Consider the following 20,906-nt stretch of genomic DNA (forward strand, 5'->3'; position numbering starts at 1 on the left):
AGGGGCTGATACTCCAGAATCTGATGCACAGATTCCAGACTGTGCTAGGTTATTTTCTAACTTAGGTATCCTCACCCCAAGGTTTGGAAATACATTCAGATGCTAAATACTATTCTAGCACCTTTCATCCTAAAACTGTAACTGGCTTTACAAACAGTAACTTAGCTGCATAACACTCCTGTGATTTAGATGAGCACAATTGTCCCCATTTTACAGATAGGGAAACTGAAGCACAGGAAGACAAAACTAGCTATCCAGTGAATAACTTGTGAGGAAAAGCACTGAGGAATTATAAGCCCCAGTGACCTGCTCTCACCACTAGGCTACACTTATTTCCTCTACATGGGAATTACAGTTGTTATTCCATATTAACTATTAATAATGGGACTTTACATTGTATTTTAGGTGTCCCCCCCCCGATACTGGTGATGGAAAACCAAAGCAGCATCAGTGACCTGCTTGTAAGTGCCTTTGACAACCTTCTTCAAGATGACTTCAAAAGATTTAGAGACAAACTATCACACTCTGACTTTAAGGGGAAGGGTACCATCCCCCGAGGTCAGCTGGAGAATGCCGACAAAATAGACACTAAGAACCTCTTGATGAAATTCTATGGTGCAGAGACTGCAGTAGATGTAACCGTAGATGTTTTCATTCAGCTCAATCTCAGAGATGCTGCTGAAAAACTCAGAGAAGAAAGAGAGAAAGGTAAGAAACCTAAAGTTCTTAAAACCCAGGGGAGTCTCCCCCAGGGCAGCAGGCACAGAAAGAGAAACTGGCTGATGGCCAGTGACAAATTCTGAATCCCAGCTGGAAATGAGGGGGACTCAGATCAGAGACGCCCACACCAGATTCTCTGACCTGCTCCACTCCCTTTTTACCACTCAGCCAGCACAAGGGGAGCACAGGAAGCCTGTAACTCTCCATCTGAGGAAATCCCTAGTGTGGGGTGTCCCCAGTGGGTGTAGAGCCAACAAAACAGTGCAGAGAGTGTCCTGGACAGAGAGGTGGGGAGGAGGAGTAGCTAGAATGCATCCCCAGCCGGGGGACTCTTCCTTGGGGACCTTGGTAGCTGGTGCAAGTTAGAACAGCTCCCAGACTGCTGTAACCTGTGCTGCAGCTGAGACGTAGAATTGAGGATCTGTAACTGGAAACTGATCACAGCAGAGATTCTGGCCCAGTAGATTCTCACCAAACAGCTGACTGGCCCTGTGACAGTGGTCCCAGTAGGAGCCAGTTGAGGTCATTCAATTAGGATGAACAGCAAACAGAATGGGGCGGACAAACCCCAAAAGCTGGCAGATATTCCAATATTCCAATTTACCAAGCTAGCCTGAAACAGCTTCTGTATTACCTCACCAGTTACTCAGAAGTCCAAACAACACAGTTTCCTTAAAGTACCCAGCCTCAGCCCTCCATCCAGGTACCCACATCAAAATATGATGAAGATTTCTGAAAATCTTGTTCCATCATATAAAAGAAAAGGTTCTCCTGATCCCAAAGGACCAGCCACACCCCCAGGTCAAATTATAACTTAGATCTTATCCAAAATACATGCTTATCACCAATTCTTATTAACTAAACTAAAAAAATTTAAAAAGAAAAGAGAAAGAGAGTGTTGGTTAAAAGATCAATATACATACAGACATGAGTTCAATTCTTGAAGTCCAGATACATAGCAGAGATGATGAGCTTGTAGTTGCAAAGAGTTTTTAGAAATAGTCCACAGGTTATAGTCATAGACTCATAGACTTTAAGGTCAGAAGGGACCATTATGATCATCTAGTCTGACCTCCTGCACAATGCAGGCCACAGAATCTCACCCACCCACTCCTGTAACAAATCCCTAACCTATGTCTGAGCCATTGAAGTCCTCAAATCATGGTTTAAAGACATCAAGGTGCAGAGAATACTCCAGCAAGTGACCCATGCCCCACGCTGTAGAGGAAGGCGAAAAACCTCCAGGGCCTCTGCCAATCTGCCCTGGAGGAAAATTCCTTCCTGACCCCAAATATGGCAATCAGTTAAACCTTGATCATTTGGGCAAGACTCACCAGCCAGCACCCAGGAAAGAATTCTCTGAAGTAACTCAGATCCCACCCCATCTAACATCCCATCACAGACCATTGGGCATATTTACCTGCTAATAATCAAAGACCAATTAATTGCCAAAATTAGGCTATCCCATCATACCATCCCCTCCATAAACTTATCAAGCTTAGTCTTGAAGCCAGATATGTCTTTTGCCCCCACTACTCCCCTTGGAAGACTGTTCCAGAACTTCACGCCTCTAATGGTTAGAAACCTTCGTCTAATTTCAAGTCTAAACTTCCTAATGTCCAGTTTATATCCATTTGTTCTTGTGTCCACATTGGTACTAAGCTTGAATAATTCCTCTACCTCCCTGATATTTATCCCTCTGATATATTTATAAAGAGCAATCATATCTCCCCTCAGCCTTCTTTTGGTTAGGCTAAACAAGCCAAGCTCTTTGAGTCTCCTTTCATAAGACAGGTTTTCCATTCTTCGGATCAGCCTAGTAGCCCTTCTCTGTACCTGTTCCAGTTTGAATTCATCCTTCTTAAACATGGGAGACCAGAACTGCACACAATATTCCAGATGAGGTCTCACCAGTGCCTTGTATAACGGTACTAACACCTCCTTATCTTTACTGGAAATACCTCGCCTGATGCATCCCAAGACTGCATTAGCTTTTTTAATGGCCATATCACATTGGTGGCTCATAGTCATCCTGTGATCAACCAATACTCCGAGGTCCTTCTCCTCCTCTGTTACTTCCAACTGCTGTGGCCCCAATTTATAACCAAAATTCTTGTTATTAATCCCTAAATGCATGACCTTGCACTTTTCACTATTACATTTCATCCTATTACTATTACTCCAGTTTACAAGGTCATCCAGATCTTCCTGTATGCTATCCTGGTCCTTCTCTGTATTAGCAATACCTCCCAGCTTTGTGTCATCCGCAAACTTTATTAGCACATTCCCACTTTTTGTGCCAAGGTCAGTAATAAAAAGATTAAATAAGATTGGTCCCAAAACTGATCCCTGAGGAACTCCACTAGTAACCTCCTTCCAGCCTGACAGTTCACCTTTCAGTATGACCCATTGTAGTCTCCCCTTTAACCAGTTCCTTATCCACCTTTCAATTTTCATATTGATCCCCATCTTTTCCAATTTAGCTAATAATTCCCCATGTGGAACCATATCAAATGCCTTATTGAAATCGAGGTAAATTAGATCCACTGCATTTCCTTTGTCTAAAAAATCTGTTACCTTCTCAAAGAAGGAGATCAGGTTGGGTTGGCACGATATACCTTTTGTAAAACCATGTTGTATTTTGTCCCAATTACCATTGACCTCAATGTCCTTAACTACTTTCTCCTTCAAATTTTTTCCAAGACCTTGCATACTACAGATGTCAAACTAACAGGCGTATAGTTACTTGGATCACTTTTTTCCCCTTTCTTAAAAATAGGAACTATGTTAGCAATTCTCCAGTCATATGGTACAACCCCTGAGTTCACTGATTCATTAAAAATTCTTGCTAATGGGCTTGCAATTTCATGTACTAGTTCCTTTAATATTCTTGGATGAAGATTATCTGGGCCCCCTGATTTAGTCCCATTAAGCTGGTTGAGTTTGGCTTCTACCTCAGATGCGGTAATATCTACCTCCATATCCTCATTCGTCATCCTATCATTATCCCTAAGCTCCTCATTAGCCTCATTAAAGACTGAGGCAAAGTATTTGTTTAGATATTGGGCCATGCCTAGATTATCCTTAAACTCCACTCCATCCTCAGTGTTTAGTAGTCCCGCTTCTTCTTTCTTTGTTTTCTTCTTATTTATATGGCTATAGAACCTTTTACTATTGGTTTTAATTCCCCTTGCAAGGTCCAACTTTACATGGCTTTTGACCTTTCTTACTTTATCCCTACATGTTCTGATCTCAATAAGGTAGCTTTCCTTGCTATTCCCATCCATTTTCCACTCCTTGTAGGCCTTCTGCTTTTTCTTAATCACCTCTCTGAGATGCTTGCTCATCCAGCTTGGTCTACAACTCCTGCCTCTGAATTTTTTCCCCTTTTTTGGGATGCAGGCTTCTGATAGTTTCTGCAACTTTGACTTGAAGTAATTCCAGGCCTCCTCCACCTTTAGATCCACAAGTTCTTCAGTCCAATCCACTTCCCTAACTAATTTCCTTAATTATTTAAAGTTAGCCCTTTTAAAATCAAAAACCCTAGTCCCAGATCTATTTTTGTTTATCCTTCCATCTAGTTTGAACTGAATTAGTTCATGATCACTCAAACCAAGGTTGTCCCCTACAACCATTTCTTCTATGAGGTCCTCACTACTCACCAAAACCAAATCTAAAACGGCATCCCCTCTTGTTGGTTCTTCAACTACTTGGTGAAGGAATCTATCAGCTATCGCATCCAGGAAAATCTGAGCCCTATTACTAGTAGTAGCACTTGTCCTCCAGTCTATATCTGGGAAGTTAAAGTCTCCCATGATCACACAATTCCCATTAGTGTTTACTTCATTAAAAAGATTAAAGAGGTCTCCATCCATATCCAAATCGGATCCCGGCGGTCTGTAGCACACCCCAAGCACTATCTCAGAGGAAGCTCTAGTAGCTTTCTTTCCCAGTGTGATTTTGCCCAGACAGACTCTGTCTTCTCCATTCCATCACTTCTTATTTCCTTACAGTCTACCTCATCATTGATATACAATGCTACTCCACCACCTTTGCCTTTATTTCTGTCTTTCCTAAACAGCACATAGCCTTCAATACCTGTACTCCAGTCATAACTACTATTCCACCATGTTTCTGTTATCCCTATAATATCTGGTTTCACTTCCTGCACCAGTAGCTCTAGTTCCTCCATTTTGTTACCTAGGCTCCTCACATTAGTCTAAAAACATCTTAATTTTTGCTGTTTGGCTTCACTGACATTCTTTACCCAATTAGGCACAGACATTCTACTGCCAGTATCAATTATTAGACTGGTATCTACACAGCCCTTCCTCCTTACGTCCATTATCTTACCCATGGCTGTATCCTTTCTTACTTTGTTTTCTTCCTTCTCAATGTTAAATTCCAGCGTGGAGATTACCTGGACATCTCCCAACCATCTCCCCCAAATTCTTAGTTTAAAGCTCTCTTAATCAGTTGTGCCAGCCTCCATCCTAGAAGTCTATTTTCCTCCTTACTCAGGTGAAGTCCATCCCAAGAGAACAGTACTCTGTCCATGAATGCTTCCCAGTGGCCATACATCCCAAAGCCCTCCTTATAGCACTGCTGCCTGAGCCATCTGTTGATCGCCATAATCTTGTCACACCTTTGTCGCCCTTCTCTAGGAACAGGCAGAATCCCATGAATGCTTCCCAATGTCCATGTTCAGTGTGATTCCAGTCAATGACTGGGATCCAAATCCATGTGGCTTAGGTTTCTCCAGCATGAAACCAGAAGCAGATCTGAGATAAAAAAGGATCAGGTCCCAAGGCTTTTATATATTTCCAGAAGCCTCTTGACCATTCAGTCCCGGGTGAACAATATGCTTTTGATGTGACTCCTTGTTTCCCAAACAGCACTGGCAATTAACTATGCAGATTAACACAAGGTAATTTTAGTTTGTCCATTAACAGTTCATATACAGTTTACCACAAAATTTAAGAGACATATAAACAATGCCAGGTCTAATGGCACAAGGAATGTAGCAGAAAGCGGAAGGGGAATCCCCAGCTAGCAGAGAACTGGCCTAGGCTTCTCCCGTGCCACCATCTCGTGCAGTCCCTAGCACAGCAGGTGTGGAACGAGCACTATTGTGCTCCAACAATTTCTGCAGCTCTACTGGCCACTTGGGATCACAGCCGGCTGGTGTAATTTAGAACAACCCTCAAGCTCAGACCATTTGAGAACTAGCCCCAGCCTCAGGATCAGGGAGCTGCAATTGGGGGAGGGCAGGAGGGGGGGAAGAACAACCAGACACTACTGTGGCCGCAGCTATAGCGCACAGCAGAGCATCTCCCCCCTAAGGGAGATCTTGGGTCTTTTTATTCTTGTTAGTTGTAGTTTCTAAACCTTTTTCCTGTGAGGACAGCCTTTAAACATCAAACCAATCATGAGGGGTGAAAGGATGAAGCAGCGTCTGCATTTCTGTAGCTGGAAGCTGAAGGGACCTAAATACACCAAGTGGACTTAACAACAGAATTACATAGATCTGTTTGAGATGTACCTAAGGGCTAACCCTTCCTAGAGCCTGGAGGTCAGCTCTGTGCAAGCTGGTACATTTGTGGTGGGCATGGGATCCATAGAGAGAGGGAGGTGAGCTAGGGCAGAAAGCTGAGGAGAAGGAGTAAGGCCAGAGCAAGGCCAGGGAGGGGGAAACACATTATCTCCCAAGTCCCATTGGACATGTCACTAACTGGCCTGGGGCTGTATGGGCTGTTTATCAGAGCTCCATCCATGCAGGCGGATCCCTGGGACAATGTGGCTCCATTGGAGTTGTGCTGCCAGGAAATGGGGGGAGCAGGGGAGGGGTGGAGGGCACAGGGCACGTCTGCACATATCAGAGAGATTTTTGCATCATCATCATCATTGAGCCTCCTTGGGCCAGTGTGGTGCCTCTTGTGGTGACAGCAGCAGTAGGGAACTCTGATTTTGCTGGAAAAGGGAAAGTGCTAAGGGACAAATATTAACTATTGTTTAAATTTGTGAAACTTTGACATTTTACATCATTTTAACAAACAAAAATATTGAAAAACATAATAGATAAATTAGGTGACACTCATGTTTCAATAACCAATGTTTTGTGAATTCTTGGATCAGAGAAATGCTTTGGAAAGACGGGTGCAAATGCTTTTAGGCTTAGGAAACTTTTGTAAGCCTTGCTCCTGGCCAGCAATGATCAAAGAGACATTCAGTCCCTTATTCCCAGCAACCACAATCTTCTTGAGCTGCCTGGCATGAATGGGAAGTGTGACTAACAGGGTACAGCACAATGTCAACAGAAAATTGGGTTTTTGTCAAAACAATTCTTTTGTGTGAAAATTGTCAGCATTCCATGGGAAAAACAAACTTTTCTTATGAAAACAGAAAAAGTTTGCTTCTGAAATGCTGCTGAAGTGCTGTATGGGAGTCATAGTTCAGGTGTCTCATGACCCCTTTCTTCTCTATGGACCAGGCTCCCTCTCTGGACTACATGTCCCATAATACTCCATGGTGGCTCAGCAAGAGAGAAAACCATGGTGCATCATGGAAGATGTAGTCAGGCTAGGGAACTTGGCCCATAGAGGAGAATGGGAGCATGAGACAAACAAACTAAAATTTCCATAACACATTGCAGCAGCATTTTTTTTAATTGAAATTTTGGTTTTCAGCCAAAACTTTTTGGTTTTCAAGGTTTTCTGTTTGTTTTGTTTTTTTTCCTACCAAAACCTCAAAATTTTCCATGGTGGGGAAAAACAATAAAAAAATAAAAATATTCTCCCATGTGTGCTGCTCCTGCTCAGCAGTCAGATGTGAAGGGGAACAGGCTCAGAGCTCTACCTCCTCTCTGATTTTCATTGACCTTTTGGTTCTCCCATGGTTACAGTCCTTCTGCTCCCCTGAGAGCAGGTACTGCAATTATCTCTGGTTCTTGTGTGGGAATTACAAGGATGTGCGATTAGGACCCTGCCTTCTCCCTCTGCACCTGTGTAAATGCCAGGTCCAATCTAGCTCTATTATAACAATAGCATCAGTGACACTGGTTATGGTGAGGTGGCAATGCCATGATAAAACCCTGGGTAGGATTTTCTAACTTGTGCATGTAAAACAGCAGGGCAGATTGGCCGTGGCTTTAGGTTTTTTCTCCTTTCCTCTGTAGCAGGGCCATCCATAGGGGGGTGCAGGGCCTGGGACAACACCTCCCTCCACCCCAGGCCCCGCCCCCATGCCAGCCCTTCCCCCAAACCCCCACACCGGCTTCATCCCCTCCCCATCCTCACTCCACCCCTTCTGCCAAGCCCCCACCCCCTCCCCCAAGTGATGCTGGGAGCTGGCAGGGTGGGACAGAGCATAGCAGAGTGGGGTGGGCTGGAGCCGGATTGCTATGTCCGCTTCCCACTGGTGGGTGTGGGGATAGGCCTGATGCCTGCTGCTGGTGCCAGGCCACCTGCTAATCCCTTGGGCCTCCCTGGACCCCGCATCCCCCTGAAGTGTGGGGCACCCCAAAACATGGGTCTCGGGGCAGTTGGCCTGGTCCATCTTATGGATGGGATGGCTCTGCTCTGCAGTGTGTGTGTCCCGGATGCTAGGCAGGATTATCGGGGTAATCATTTCCCTGCCATTGAGGGTGCCTCAAACACTGGTGCACCTCGGTCCCTCTTATCCTGTGCCTGTGGCACATAATAGTCTAGTCTCCTGTGGACTGTAATACTCTGGTTTCATTTTGGTTGTTGGGTTTCATGTGCTGGGGATGGGTGTTGTTGGTTGCCTGTGATGTACGGGACATCAGACTACATGATCGAGTGGTCCCTTCTGGGCTTAAAAGCTATGGTATTATTGCAATTAGATTTTTCAAAGGAAAAGGAGAAAACAGCAAAAGTTGAAGAAGAAGGAAGAGGGAACAACAGACAAGGGGATCTGGGACCACGTGCAGAGATACACCACGCCAAGGAGCAGGGAGAAGAGTATCCCTCTCTGAAAGACTCTGGTAAGACTTAGAATACTGAATCCACCTCTTAGTCCAGTTATGCCGGGTGGATGCATCCCAAACAGAGGGAACTCAGAGAACAACAATAAATGTAATTAAAGGACTGCACAATTGATCTACGAAAAAAGAACAAATAAACTAAACTGTTATGTTCAAAATGTTATAGAGGGATGAATCCCACACTGACACATGCAGGGGTGTTTCCTAGGAAGAAGCCATTTCCTGTGCACTTAGTGGCTCAATTTACACTGTATTAGGAATTGTGTAATGACCATTTCTAGAAATGGTTCACATGTGAATGCTGCTAAATCAATTAATGCATTGTGGTTGGTCTGTGTGCTCCTACTCAGGCTAGAACATGTTTTTATTTTCTTAAAGTGTACTCATATGGTTTAGCCCTACGCACACAGCCTGTAGACTGGTTTAATGGTGCCCGTGGCCTAAAACATTTTAAAGCATGTCTTTCTAACACAACTGAGCTGCTGCTGGTGTGCTGTACGGGAGTCCTAGTTCATGTGCATTCTTTCTTCTTTCCTGGCCAGGCTCCCTCTCTGGACTACATCTCCCATGATGCATCATGTGGCTCAGCAAGGGAGAAAACAATGACGCATCATGGAAGATGTAGTGAAGCTAGGGATCTTGGCCCATAGTGAAGACCAGGGCCTTCATAAGCAAGTCAGCTGTCCACTGAAACAGTGGCACTCCATGTCCCACCCTGCACTACTTAGGATTAAAGATGGGCCCAGTCCAATCCTGTCCTCCAGTATTTGGAGTGGCAGTATCAAGGAGTGGGGGTGCAGGGTGAGGCAGAGAAGAGTATGTAGAGGTGAGAAAAACAGAAAGGGATTAAAAGAGCTAGCAAACAGGAGAGAAGAGAAAACACAACCAAGGGGCAAGAAGAGAAGTAGTTTAAAATGACAAAAGAAGACAAAAGTGGGAGGAGAATAAAGAATTAAGATAGAAATTAGAAGAAAAAATCAGAATGAACAAAAAACAAATGAGCCAAATTATCCTTATTCAGAAAAACACTTAAGCAAATTCTTAACTTTAAGCACATGCTCAAATCTCATTTATTGTAATGGGACTTAAATCTGTGCTTAATTGCATTGATGAATCAGAACAAAGATGATAGAGGATCAAGGACAAAATAATTAAACTATAAAAGATGAGACTATTTTTAACCTGTGAAATTCTAGCAAAATATCAAGTCACATGATGGTGGGAATGCTGGGTGAAAGGGGAGGGGGAGAATGGAAAGAGTAGAATGCCACCAATATTTTGTCCTGTCCAACTTTTGGATATAACCGATGAATGGCAGTTCACATGACCTTTGTTTGATCAACTGTACTCAGTACGTCTAATGCTTCATGCCGTTGTCATTGAATTAGATTACCAGAAGAAGTATAGAGAACATATACAAGAAGAATACCAAATAATAGAAGACAGGAATGCTCGCCTGGGTGAATATGTAAGTCTAAACAACAGATACACAAAACTGCTTATTGTAAAGGAACATCGGCAGCGGGAGGAGAAAGAACATGAAATAATCACCAGAGGAAGGAGACATGCAGAGTTGATGGCTCAACAAACCAGTCTCACTACGATTAGTGTTTTATTTGACCCTGATAGAAATCAGGAAATCCCAAGAACTGTTGTGCTGCAGGGAGCTGCTGGAATTGGGAAAACAATGACAGCAAGAAAGATCATGTTGGACTGGGCAGCTGGGAAACTCTATCAGAAAAAGTTTGATTATGTTTTCTATATAAATTGCAGAGAAATAAACCATGTTACTGCAGAACAAAGTGTTGCTGATTTGCTTTTAAACAATTTTCCTGATGGAGTAAGACCAATTAAAGAAATCTTTAAGAAGCCAGAAAAACTTCTGTTTGTAATAGATGGTTTTGATGAATTGAGTTCCTTGCTAGATATTGATGAAGTTAGTCTGTGCACTGACCCATTTGAGAAGAAGCCAGTGAAAACCATCCTGTGCAGTTTACTGAGAAAGAAAGTTCTTCAAAAATCCTTCCTACTAATCACTACAAGACCAACTGCTCTGGAGAAACTAAAGCAGAATTTGAGGTTTCCATGTTATGCAGAAATAATGGGATTTTCTGGAGATGACAGGAAAGAATATTTTCATAAATTCTTTTGTGATGAAAAGAAAGCAACACAAGCCTTTAATTTTGTCAAAGAAAATGAAATGCTCTTCACCATGTGCTTTGTCCCCATTGTGTGTTGGATCATCTGCACGGTTATGAAGCAACAGATGGAAAGAGGGGAAGATCTTGCACAAACTTCAAAAACAACCACCTCGGTATATTTGCTCTTTTTGACCAATTTACTAACTGGTCATCTCACTGGCTCAATACAAGAATCTAAAACTAACCTGTGGAAGCTTTGCTCATTGGCTGCAGATGGAATTTTAAAACAGAAAATACTGTTTGAAGAAGGTGACCTGAAGGAACACAATTTATCCTTGTCTAACATTCAGTCTCTCTTTCTGATTAAAAGTATTTTTCAAAAAGATACTGAATGTGAGAGTGTCTACAGCTTCATTCACTTGACCTTTCAAGAGTTTTTTGCAGCTCTGTTCTATGTGCTAGAGGAAGATGAAGAGACAATGAAAAAATCATTGACTTTTAAGAAAGATGTGAACCCCTTGCTAAAAACTTATGGAACATCTAAAAATAATTATTTGATGTTAACAGTACGTTTCTTGTTTGGTCTCTTAAATAAAGAGAGACGAAATGACATAGAGAAAATGTTAAATTTTAAAACAACCCCTAAAATAAAGCGGGATTTATTGAAGTGGTTTGAAGCAGAAGCTAAAAACATCTCCTCTCTGCCCTATAAGACCTATGAGGAACTGTGTGACCAGCTTGAGTTGTTTCACTGTTTGTATGAGAATCAGGAAGAAGAGTTTGCGAAAAGCGCAATGGATAACTTCCAAGAAATTAGACTGGAACACATCAGGCTTACAACAATGGATGAAATTGCTCTTTCATTCAGTGTAAGGAACTGTTGTAGTAAGCAGTCACTTTACCTGTGTAATTGTACGCTTGGGATTGGAGAACAAGAAGAAGGATGGAGAGCAAAGCTACGGAAACGATTATTTCCTCTGTAAGTATCGCAGTTTAATATAAATCTGTAAATCCTTAGAGTGGCATCCGTCATGTCACCATTATAATGCCTCCCTTTCAGAGATTTATAAGATATTTGCAGATTTGTCTTGGTCTTTCCCAGTAAGATGAGGTTATGCTATCCCTCTGGGCCTGGTCGGGTCGAGGTAGCTGGGTCAGAAAACTTCATGATTCCAGAGAAGGCAGGAATTGGGAAGCAAGGGTTAAGCAGAAGGACCCAGAAACAGCTGGACCAGTTAGCTTCCTGAAAAACTAGATTGGATCAGATAGAAGGATGAGGAAGCAAGTTGCTTTGAACTGGCAGCGGTTGCATAGCTACGTACCTGTCTGCATTGAGGAATATCTGTTGAAGAGAGATTTCTAAGACTGTTGTTAGTTCGCTTTGTTAAATTTAAAAAGTCTGTTTGAGAGCTCTGATCTCTCTTCCCTAAAAGGAGAAGTAACCAGAGACTCTTTGCTTGATCCTGAATGCATAGACTCTTGGACACATTTGGTGTATCTCAGCCCAGCAAAGGACCACTTGCCACACAATGGCATAATCATATGTTGTTCAATTAAACAATACTGTTGCTCTAAGTGCACACATCCCAGAATTGAAACTCAGCTAGCACCACCTGAACTCTGAGTTTCGGGTGCTATATTGTTTAACAATTTAGTGACATCATTTGAAAATTCAGCTGCAGTGAATTTCAGTGAAGTGACTGAGACGGTAAGCCTCACACTGAACAGTGGGAATAAAATAAATTAAAAAAATAAAACAGTTGCCTCATTCATTAACATCATGGCAGCAGTTCCCATCTCTATCACAACCCTAGTAATAGATTTTGAGGCCAGAAAAGACAATTGGGGTCATCCTGTTTGACCTCCTGCATAACACAGGCCATAGAATTTCACCCAATGAGTTTGACTTCCCTCCCCGCCCCCCAGGACTCCCCTGCCCCTATTCAACCCCCTGCTCCCTGACCATACCACCCAGAGCACTGGGGCTGGGGGTGCTACAGCCGTGCCACCTGGGGACAGCTGCTCAGGTGGCCCCAGGGACAGCTACACTGCCTCCAAGAGCAGCGGCCCCCCAGCTAAGATTTAGTCAGAGGTATTTATAGTAGAAGTGATGGCTGGGTCAGGAACTGTGAATTTTTGTTTATTGCCCGTGACCTGTACATGACTTTTACTAAAAATACCCGTGACTAAATTATAGCCTTATTTATAAGACAAATGTCATCTGCAAAGTCTAGATCTCCAAGCTCCACATCCACACATTGTCCATTTCCATACTGACTGTTGAAGTCAATAGCAACTCCAAACAAGACAAGGCAGAAGACACAACCTTGTCTGACACTAGCATTAACATTAAACCAGTCTGCTAACACTTGGTTTATCCTTATTGCACACAGAGCATTCTGATACAAATTTATAAATTGAATGATTTTCTCTGCCACCAGGAGTCCCTATCTACACTGTCAAATGCCTTTTGGAAACCCACAAAATTCAAGAGTACAGGCAGCTGCTATTTATTACTTTGTTCTATGGTCTACACAAGTTCTACCTGGCCAAAATACAGCTTGTTGTTGTCTAAGTTTGCTATCCATGGCTTTTAAAGGTTTGTCTACATGGGGACATCCAAGAAAGTTAATCTGAATTAACTAAAGGTATAAATTTGAAGTGGATTAGTTAAACTACATTAAATTCCTGTGTGGATGCTGTTATGCAGAATTAAAGTGGCCTTAATTAGGTTTAATTTAATTCACTTCCAAGGGCCATTTTAATTCTGAATAACAGCATCCACACAGGTATTTAATGTGGTTTAACTAATCCACTTCAAATTCACACTTTTTGTTCATTCTGATTTAGGATAATTGCATAGAAAACTTTCCCTGGGACTGAAACCAGTGTAAGCTTGTGCCAATTGTTACAATCACTCAAATCTTCTTTTTAAGGGAGTTTGATTAAGAACCCTCTTTCCCATTTTTCTGTGATATATTCCTTCTTCCATACCAAACTGAAAAGGTGAAGCAGGATTTTTGCTGAAAGCAGCAGCTCACCCATAACCCTCTTTTACATGGCCCAGCCACTAGAGGGAGACAAATGCTACTCAGGGTTAGTGTGGGTTACACGGCTGTTAGGAACGAATAGCTAACGTGGCATCAGAACAATGGACTGTGGAGTCTTCAGATGCTTCTCTTTGTTTTCTTTTTAAAGAGGGATAATAAATGTCTGCTGTGGAATAAAACCTTCCACACCATCTTCAGGAAAGAAGATGAAATATCTGCCTCTGGGAAATAATGGAAGTTCTTAATATCCTCTCTTCTAGGAACCCACTGATGAAAGATCTGAGAACTTCAACTGCATACGCATTGTGTCAAGGACTGAAGGATCCCAACTGTAAACTAAAGACAATATCGTAAGCAAACTCCTCTCTTACAGCCCTTTTGTTACTGCTGCTATGCCAGGAGTTGGGCAGCAATGCATTTCCACTCAGGTCTGGTATTCATCTCTGAGCTGCAAATCATAGTAAATACCTAAAGAATCAAACACCATTTGACATGAAACCATAAACTAACCGTGTGGCAAACCCTCTTCTCTGCCCAGTAAGTAGGCCAAGTGTTGGGTTGATGCACAAGGTGGCAGAATCCTCCTCACCCAGGGCACAGAGAGGCTGTGGAGTTTCTTCATGGAGACTAATCCAGCCTAATGCTACTGATGAGAGAGACCCACCCTCTGCACAGCATCTCACACACCCAGCCTACACCTGCACCGTGGAATAAAGGGTCACTCTGTGGCCATTGGGAAAGGTGCTGGATTTGCCCCTCAGTGAACAAATGTCCTCTGTTCTCTTCCTTAAATTGTCTCATGAGGACAGTGGGGTGATTATTGAATGTACAGAGACTTGGGACACTAGGGCAAGTGACCATTATCTCCTGCTAGCTGACAGCTTTTATGCTTCTCATGTATGGCTCCTGGTGGCCTGTCTGAACTATGGCTCTATGCAGCTACTGCAGATGCTACAGTTCTTACTTCGGGCTTTTCTGTGCTGAGAGTTAATGTGCAGCGAGCTGGGGAGCCGTGCACCAACTGGCTGTGTGGGTTCTGCTGCCACGCACTAAAATTCCGTAGCGCACTTTGACCCTCCCATTCATGATAGTCATGTCTTTCTAATGTGATATGTGTTTTTTCCTTTATTTAACAAAAGTTAATCACATTCCCTCTGTTTTTGCTTTTCATTTCATCCCCACCTCTGTCTGTTCTGTCCCTCTCTCAGCACCTGCCCAACTGTGCGTCCTTCTCAGCCACCTGACCCCCTCCCACCCCACTCCCCTGAACATGCTAACATGGTTCAAGGGAACAGCGATCTAGGTGAAGACCAGGCACTACAAGTGGGCATAACAAACAGATGGGGGAGGGGGAAGAGGAGAGGGAGGACAAGGATAAATTACAGTCACAATGATCTGAATCAATCATTTCCATGTTTTTCATTTTTCTGAAGGTAAGGTAGAGGTTACATATTTTGTAGGAAGGGTATCTTGTTTTCTAGGCAAAACAACTGTAAAACATCAAGATTATTCATTTATGTGTTTTGTTGTGAGAATGCTACTACAGCCTGATCCTGTAAAACCGTCTCAATGTGATTAATCTCAGGGAAGTCAAAGGGACATTGCTTTACTTAGTAGTTCATTATTTTGTAGTAAGGACTATTTGTGTGAGGCAGGACTGCAGGCCCAGGCCCCTATCAGCAGGCCCATGTTTCCTGAAGTGTCATTAAGCTGTCCTGTCTCCCTAGTGTAGCTGTACTGGGAATTGTATCCATCGTTTTCAGTCCCCCAGAATTAAATTTTAGGCTCCCTAGAAGTGGGAGAAGGCTCCTGCTCTTTGATAGGCTTGGGGTGGGTTCATTGAAAGAAATCTCTGGGGGTCAGGGTGCCTCAGGTATAAACCCCTGGATTGACCAGATGGTCAGAGCTCCTTCAGACCAGACCACATGCCTCACTCATACTGTGCCCACAGAAAGGGAGTTTATAATGTGTTTAAAAAAAAAACACTAACCAATCCAGCATATCCTATGTGCTGTGTCTCTGTTCTTTAGAGATCATGGCTGAAATCCTGGCCCCATTGAAGTTGGTGGCAAAACTCCTGTTGACTTCTGTGGTGCAGAGATTTCCCCTTTTAAAATGTTTCATTGATTCATTCTCAGATCAATTCTTGCGGGACTCAGGCTCATTGTTCTGTTGGTGCTCTTTCCTCACAACTACCCTTTTGCTCAGTACAATCCTTTGCTGTGCTGTCTTATCTGTGAAAAGCCGGGGGTGACCATCCCCTCTGCAGAGGGATGACAGTGGGAGACACAAAGGGAAGAGGGACAGAAGCAGAGAGTTGAGGACCTTGGACTGGAGAGGTGGGGAGACAGTGACACTTTGGGTGTATCTCCACTGGAGCTGGGGGTGTAATGTCCAGGTCAGGCAGACATACCCACACTAGCTTTGACTGAGATAACATGCCAAAGCAAGCAGTGGGACAGGTCAGCTGCCCGAGTCCATACCTAGGGCTTTGGATGGGATTGTACTTGGGGCAGCTAGCCCACCTCACCTCCTGTGCCATGGCTACCCTGCTGTTTTTAGCACACTAGTTCAATGACAGCTGGCCACGGACATCTTCCTGAACTGGACATTACACGTCCACCTTTGGCACAGACAGGCCATTTGTGACTGGGAGTACAGCCGTGCCGGGACAACACAAAATCACATAGCCCGGACATTCCCAAACTGATTGTTGCTGTGCTCCCCTTCAGAGACTCGTATCACATGTGCACCCCTCTCCGACCCCGTCCCTATTGAGCGCAACAAGGCCCTTTCCTGGGGGGAAGGGGCTGGAGATGGAGTCTGACCTGCACTCCCCCTGGGGAACTAGCAGCTTCTATGTCCTGTGGGGCTGGGCTCAGGTCCCTGCTGCTATCCTTGTGATCTGGTGCACGGGGTCATAGCACCATTCATTTCTGTCATGATGATAGGGGCTGGTCGGGCTAAGCTTGAGTGATTGATCCTGTAACCCTGTGTGCCAGGTCACAACGCCACTCACTTAAATTTGAGGGGTACCAGGCCAAATCTGAATGGCACTGCCACCCTGCACATTTTGTTTTTAAACATGGGTCTCTGTCCAGCATCAATACAGTCCTAGCACCCCCCTCCCCGATACCCTTGTCACACCTCCCCAGCGGGGCACGCCCCACAGTTTGAAAACCTCTGATGTAGCAGGGAAGTTTGAAAATCCCAGGGGCTGGGCATCCAGCAGAAGTCTGAGCACTCGGGTAGCTTGGGCATCCAGTAGTGAGAACAGGTTTTCAAAGAACAAGCATTCTGGTTTGAAAACACCCTGTATTCTAATCACCCAAATCTTCAGTAGAGCCCCCATAGAAGGGCCTTTAGGAGTTCCCTCTGCAGACACAGAGATATAGTCACATGGCATGTATGTAACTGGAAATTAGAAACAATCTGGGGGGTTACAATAGAGACTATTTACCAAATCACTTTTCCTGATTTGGTTGTTATATTTTGTGCATCACGTGCTTCACATAAGCCACTGATGGAGGCCCAAGCTGTGCAAAGCAGGGGAAGGACTTGACAGCACTTGGAGCCTTTAAAACCAGATTAGATAGCATTCTAAAAGTCATGCTTTAATCAGGTCCAAAGAAGGAATTCTGTGGCCTGTGTGTGCAGGCGGTCAGGCTGGGTGGTCATTGTGGTCCCTTCTGGCCTTGGATACATGAGTCTGTGGGTGCCACTGTTCATCCCCTTCCTTTGTGGGCCATGGCAATAGGATTACCTAGATTGCCTCAACATATTCATAACACATGCAGCTCAGCATTAAGATAATGACAATAATCAAATCAAATTTCATGCTGCGGGGGTCAGGAAAGAATTTTTTCTCAGTGCACAACTAGGTTGATGCAATCTGGGTTTTTTTTTCTGCCTTCCTCTGTAGCATCAGAGATTAGGCACAGCTGGAGATTGGATGCTGGATGTAGTAGACTGGTGCTCTGAGATGGTACAGCTAACCCATCTTTCTAGATGCCTGGCTGAGGTATCTTGCTCATATGCTCAGTCATACGCCGATTTCCAGATTTGGAGTTGGGAAGGAATTTCCCCAGGTCATATTGGCAGGGACTTTGGTGGGGTTTTACTCTTCTTTGGCAGTGTGTGTGTGTGTTGGGGGGGCAGATTGTCTACTGATATCATCTGGGTGTATCTCCCCAAATCACTTCCCTGCCTTTGCAGGGGCCTCAGCCACTGGTGGCAACTCAGTCTCTCTTATTCTCTGCTGCTGGTGGTACACAACAGTTTAGTTTCCTGAGAACTGAAATTTTTGGGTTAACTAAAGTCTTTGGGCTTAACATAGGGCTACCCTGGTGCTGTGTAGTGGCCTGTGATATACAGGAGGTCAGACTAGATGATCTGGTGGTCCCTTCTGGCCTTACATTCTATGAATCTGTGACATTGTAGTCTATATGATTTTATAAAAATATGCTAATGAGTGAATATAGTGTAACTGGAATATGCTTCATGCAAAAGGTCTCTTGTAAGGTATCATTACAAAGGATGACCACACTCAGTAGTTTATAAGCTATTTGTATAAATGTATCACTCTTGTATCTGAAACTAGAAATATGAGTTATAACTCTGAGGGCCTATTGTAATTATGAAAAATGTGGGCCATTAATGGTGGTTTGGAATCTTGATGACTCCCATTAAGCAGGACAATTGTCTGCAGATGACTATGTTTTACTTGTAAGTCTCCCTGTATTCCTGTGAGTCAGGCTGGGAGGAATAAAGGCTTGGGGTCTTACAGTGACATGTGATCATGTCACCTGAACTGGAATCCATCTTTAACCTGGTGCTTTTCCAGTGAGGAGGGTTGGGAACCCAGAGGGACAAAGGATTCCCGCCTTATGCAAAAGATATGTAAGGGTGGAACAGAAGAAAAGGAGGGCCATCATGAAGAATCCCCTAGCTACTACCTGAGCTGGAACAAGAGCTGTACCAGGGGAAAGAACTGTGCCCAGGCCTGGAAGGTGTCCAGTCTGAGGAAAAAACTTACTGAAGCATCTCCAAGGCTAAGATTATCTGTATTCAGTTTGATTAGACATAGATTTGCGTGTTTTATTTTATTTTGCTTGGTGACTTACTTTGTTCTGTCTGTTACTACTTGGAACCACTTAAATCCTACTTTCTGTATTTAATAAAATCACATTTTACTTATTGATTAACTCAGAGTATGTATTAATACCTTGGGGAGCAAACAACTGTGCATATCTCTCTTTCAGTGTTATAGAGGGCAAACAATTTATGAGTTTACCCGACATAACCACTTTAGGTATGTACATCCCGTGCACGGGTGTCAGAGATTTTTCCCTCAGTGGTACTTGTCAGCTCGGCACATGCACCCTCCACTGCCACGTTCTGGCATGTGATGGTATAAAGAGTGAAGCCACCTCCAAGCTTCCTCAGTTTCTTCTTAATGTCTGTGGCAATTGTTGGAGTCAGTTGTGTTGCCTTCGCAAGTTTTCTTATTTGTATATCTTTGTAGATAGCTTTTCCCCATTTGCATAGTTAGTGTTAATAATTAGAGTGTTAAGTTTTCTATAGTGTATTTTTACTCTGCAGTTCGCCCCTTGTAATGGTTCTGTTCTTGGTACCAGGGCATGCCTTGGTCATCAGGCATCAAGCCCTGTTTTTCATGTTCTAAAATGACACCTTGAGTGACTCAGACTGTAGTTGTCTAAAGTGCCTGGGTGACTCTCACATAAGGGATCTGTGTCAAATTTGTAAAGATGTTAAGCTGAGAACCAGGAAAGAAGAGAGACCAGGCTGAGATTTCTAGTGATGGAGGCTGATCTGTGACTACCTTTAGAGCCTTTCCATTCCAGGCAAGTGCCCAGTGCTTTAGCATTAATGCAAAGTGCTCCTCCTGAGCTGACTGAATCCTGGGACCATTCACCCTCCCTGGTGCCAAGGAAGAAACACAGTGCTTCCAAAGATGATATTGGAAGGGGAAGATCCCCAGCTTCTAAGTCCAGCAAGCTTGCAGACAAGGGTAAGAGCGGAGTGGACTCATGACATAAACACTCTTTGGGACAGCCGTCAATTCAGGTGGCACCAGCACAGGCACCATCAAGCCTGAGCCCAGAAGTGGTACCTTTGATTCCCTTGCTACCAGGGTCCACATATAAACTATATCAGTTTCCACAATGCCCAAGATCTGCATCTCACAGTACCATCCAAAGGAGAGCCAGTGATGATGGGGGTGCTGCTGTCATCTCCAGACTGTCAGCACCAGTCCCTGGCTCTGGTAGGAACAGCACCTTCCTGGTCGGAAGAAGCCAATTCTTCATCAGATTCAGAGATCTGCTCTTATGTTTCTCAAGAGCATGCAACACCTGGATGTTTCCTTCTAGAGCTTACTGACCTGGATATTCACAGGCACCTTCATCCCAGCCAGTTGGCATGGACATGTGGCCTGACAGGAACTGGGTCCAACTTCTTTTCCAGGGCCATTTTGGAATTTCTGGGGACCACCTTTGTCCAGGTCGTCTCTGTGGCCGTCCCATCCCATTTTATCAAATAGGTGCAGGGAATCATCCCACCAGAGGTGGGAAACATTCCCAGTCCTGATCCGGAGGAGGTGGTTCTGGTGAATCACCCCACATACATACCAGAGGAGGCTCCACCTCAACATTTATTGGCTTCGTCCTCTTCTTTGCCAGATGAAGCAGTACCTCAGAAGGGTCCTCATCCCCACCTGATGACTGCAGGATTCATCAAGAAGTTTTAAAAAGGGTGGCCACTGCCTTTGACATTTTAGCTGCAGTTGATCCTTCTTGATGCCAGGTTTGGGTGGACAGTCTTTCCATTTTTATTCTGGCAGAGACTGACCCCACCTTGCATTTGTACCACTTGTGAGTCACCTATTGTGGAATGCACACGTGTGATCACTCAAAGAAGATGAAGCAGTTATTAACATGTTCTGTAACTGTTGTTCTTTGAGATGTGTTGCAC

At 43.9% G+C, this 20,906-nt stretch overlaps 1 protein-coding gene across 1 annotated transcript in view; it reads left to right on the forward strand.

Annotated features, from left to right (window-relative positions):
- Positions 1 to 428: 428 nt before the first annotated feature.
- The window catches only part of LOC128835989 (NACHT, LRR and PYD domains-containing protein 3-like), a 62,041-nt gene continuing 41,563 nt past the window's right edge, over positions 429 to 20,906 (forward strand). Inside the window, exons 1-4 of the mRNA XM_054025965.1 lie at positions 429 to 708; positions 8,582 to 8,722; positions 10,111 to 11,842; positions 14,174 to 14,263. Of these exons, the coding sequence (XP_053881940.1) occupies positions 429 to 708; positions 8,582 to 8,722; positions 10,111 to 11,842; positions 14,174 to 14,263 (2,243 nt within the window). The remainder of the gene's footprint in view (positions 709 to 8,581; positions 8,723 to 10,110; positions 11,843 to 14,173; positions 14,264 to 20,906) is intronic.

This window comes from Malaclemys terrapin, chromosome 4 (assembly GCF_027887155.1).
Source record: "Malaclemys terrapin pileata isolate rMalTer1 chromosome 4, rMalTer1.hap1, whole genome shotgun sequence".
Taxonomy (NCBI): Eukaryota; Metazoa; Chordata; order Testudines; family Emydidae; genus Malaclemys; species Malaclemys terrapin.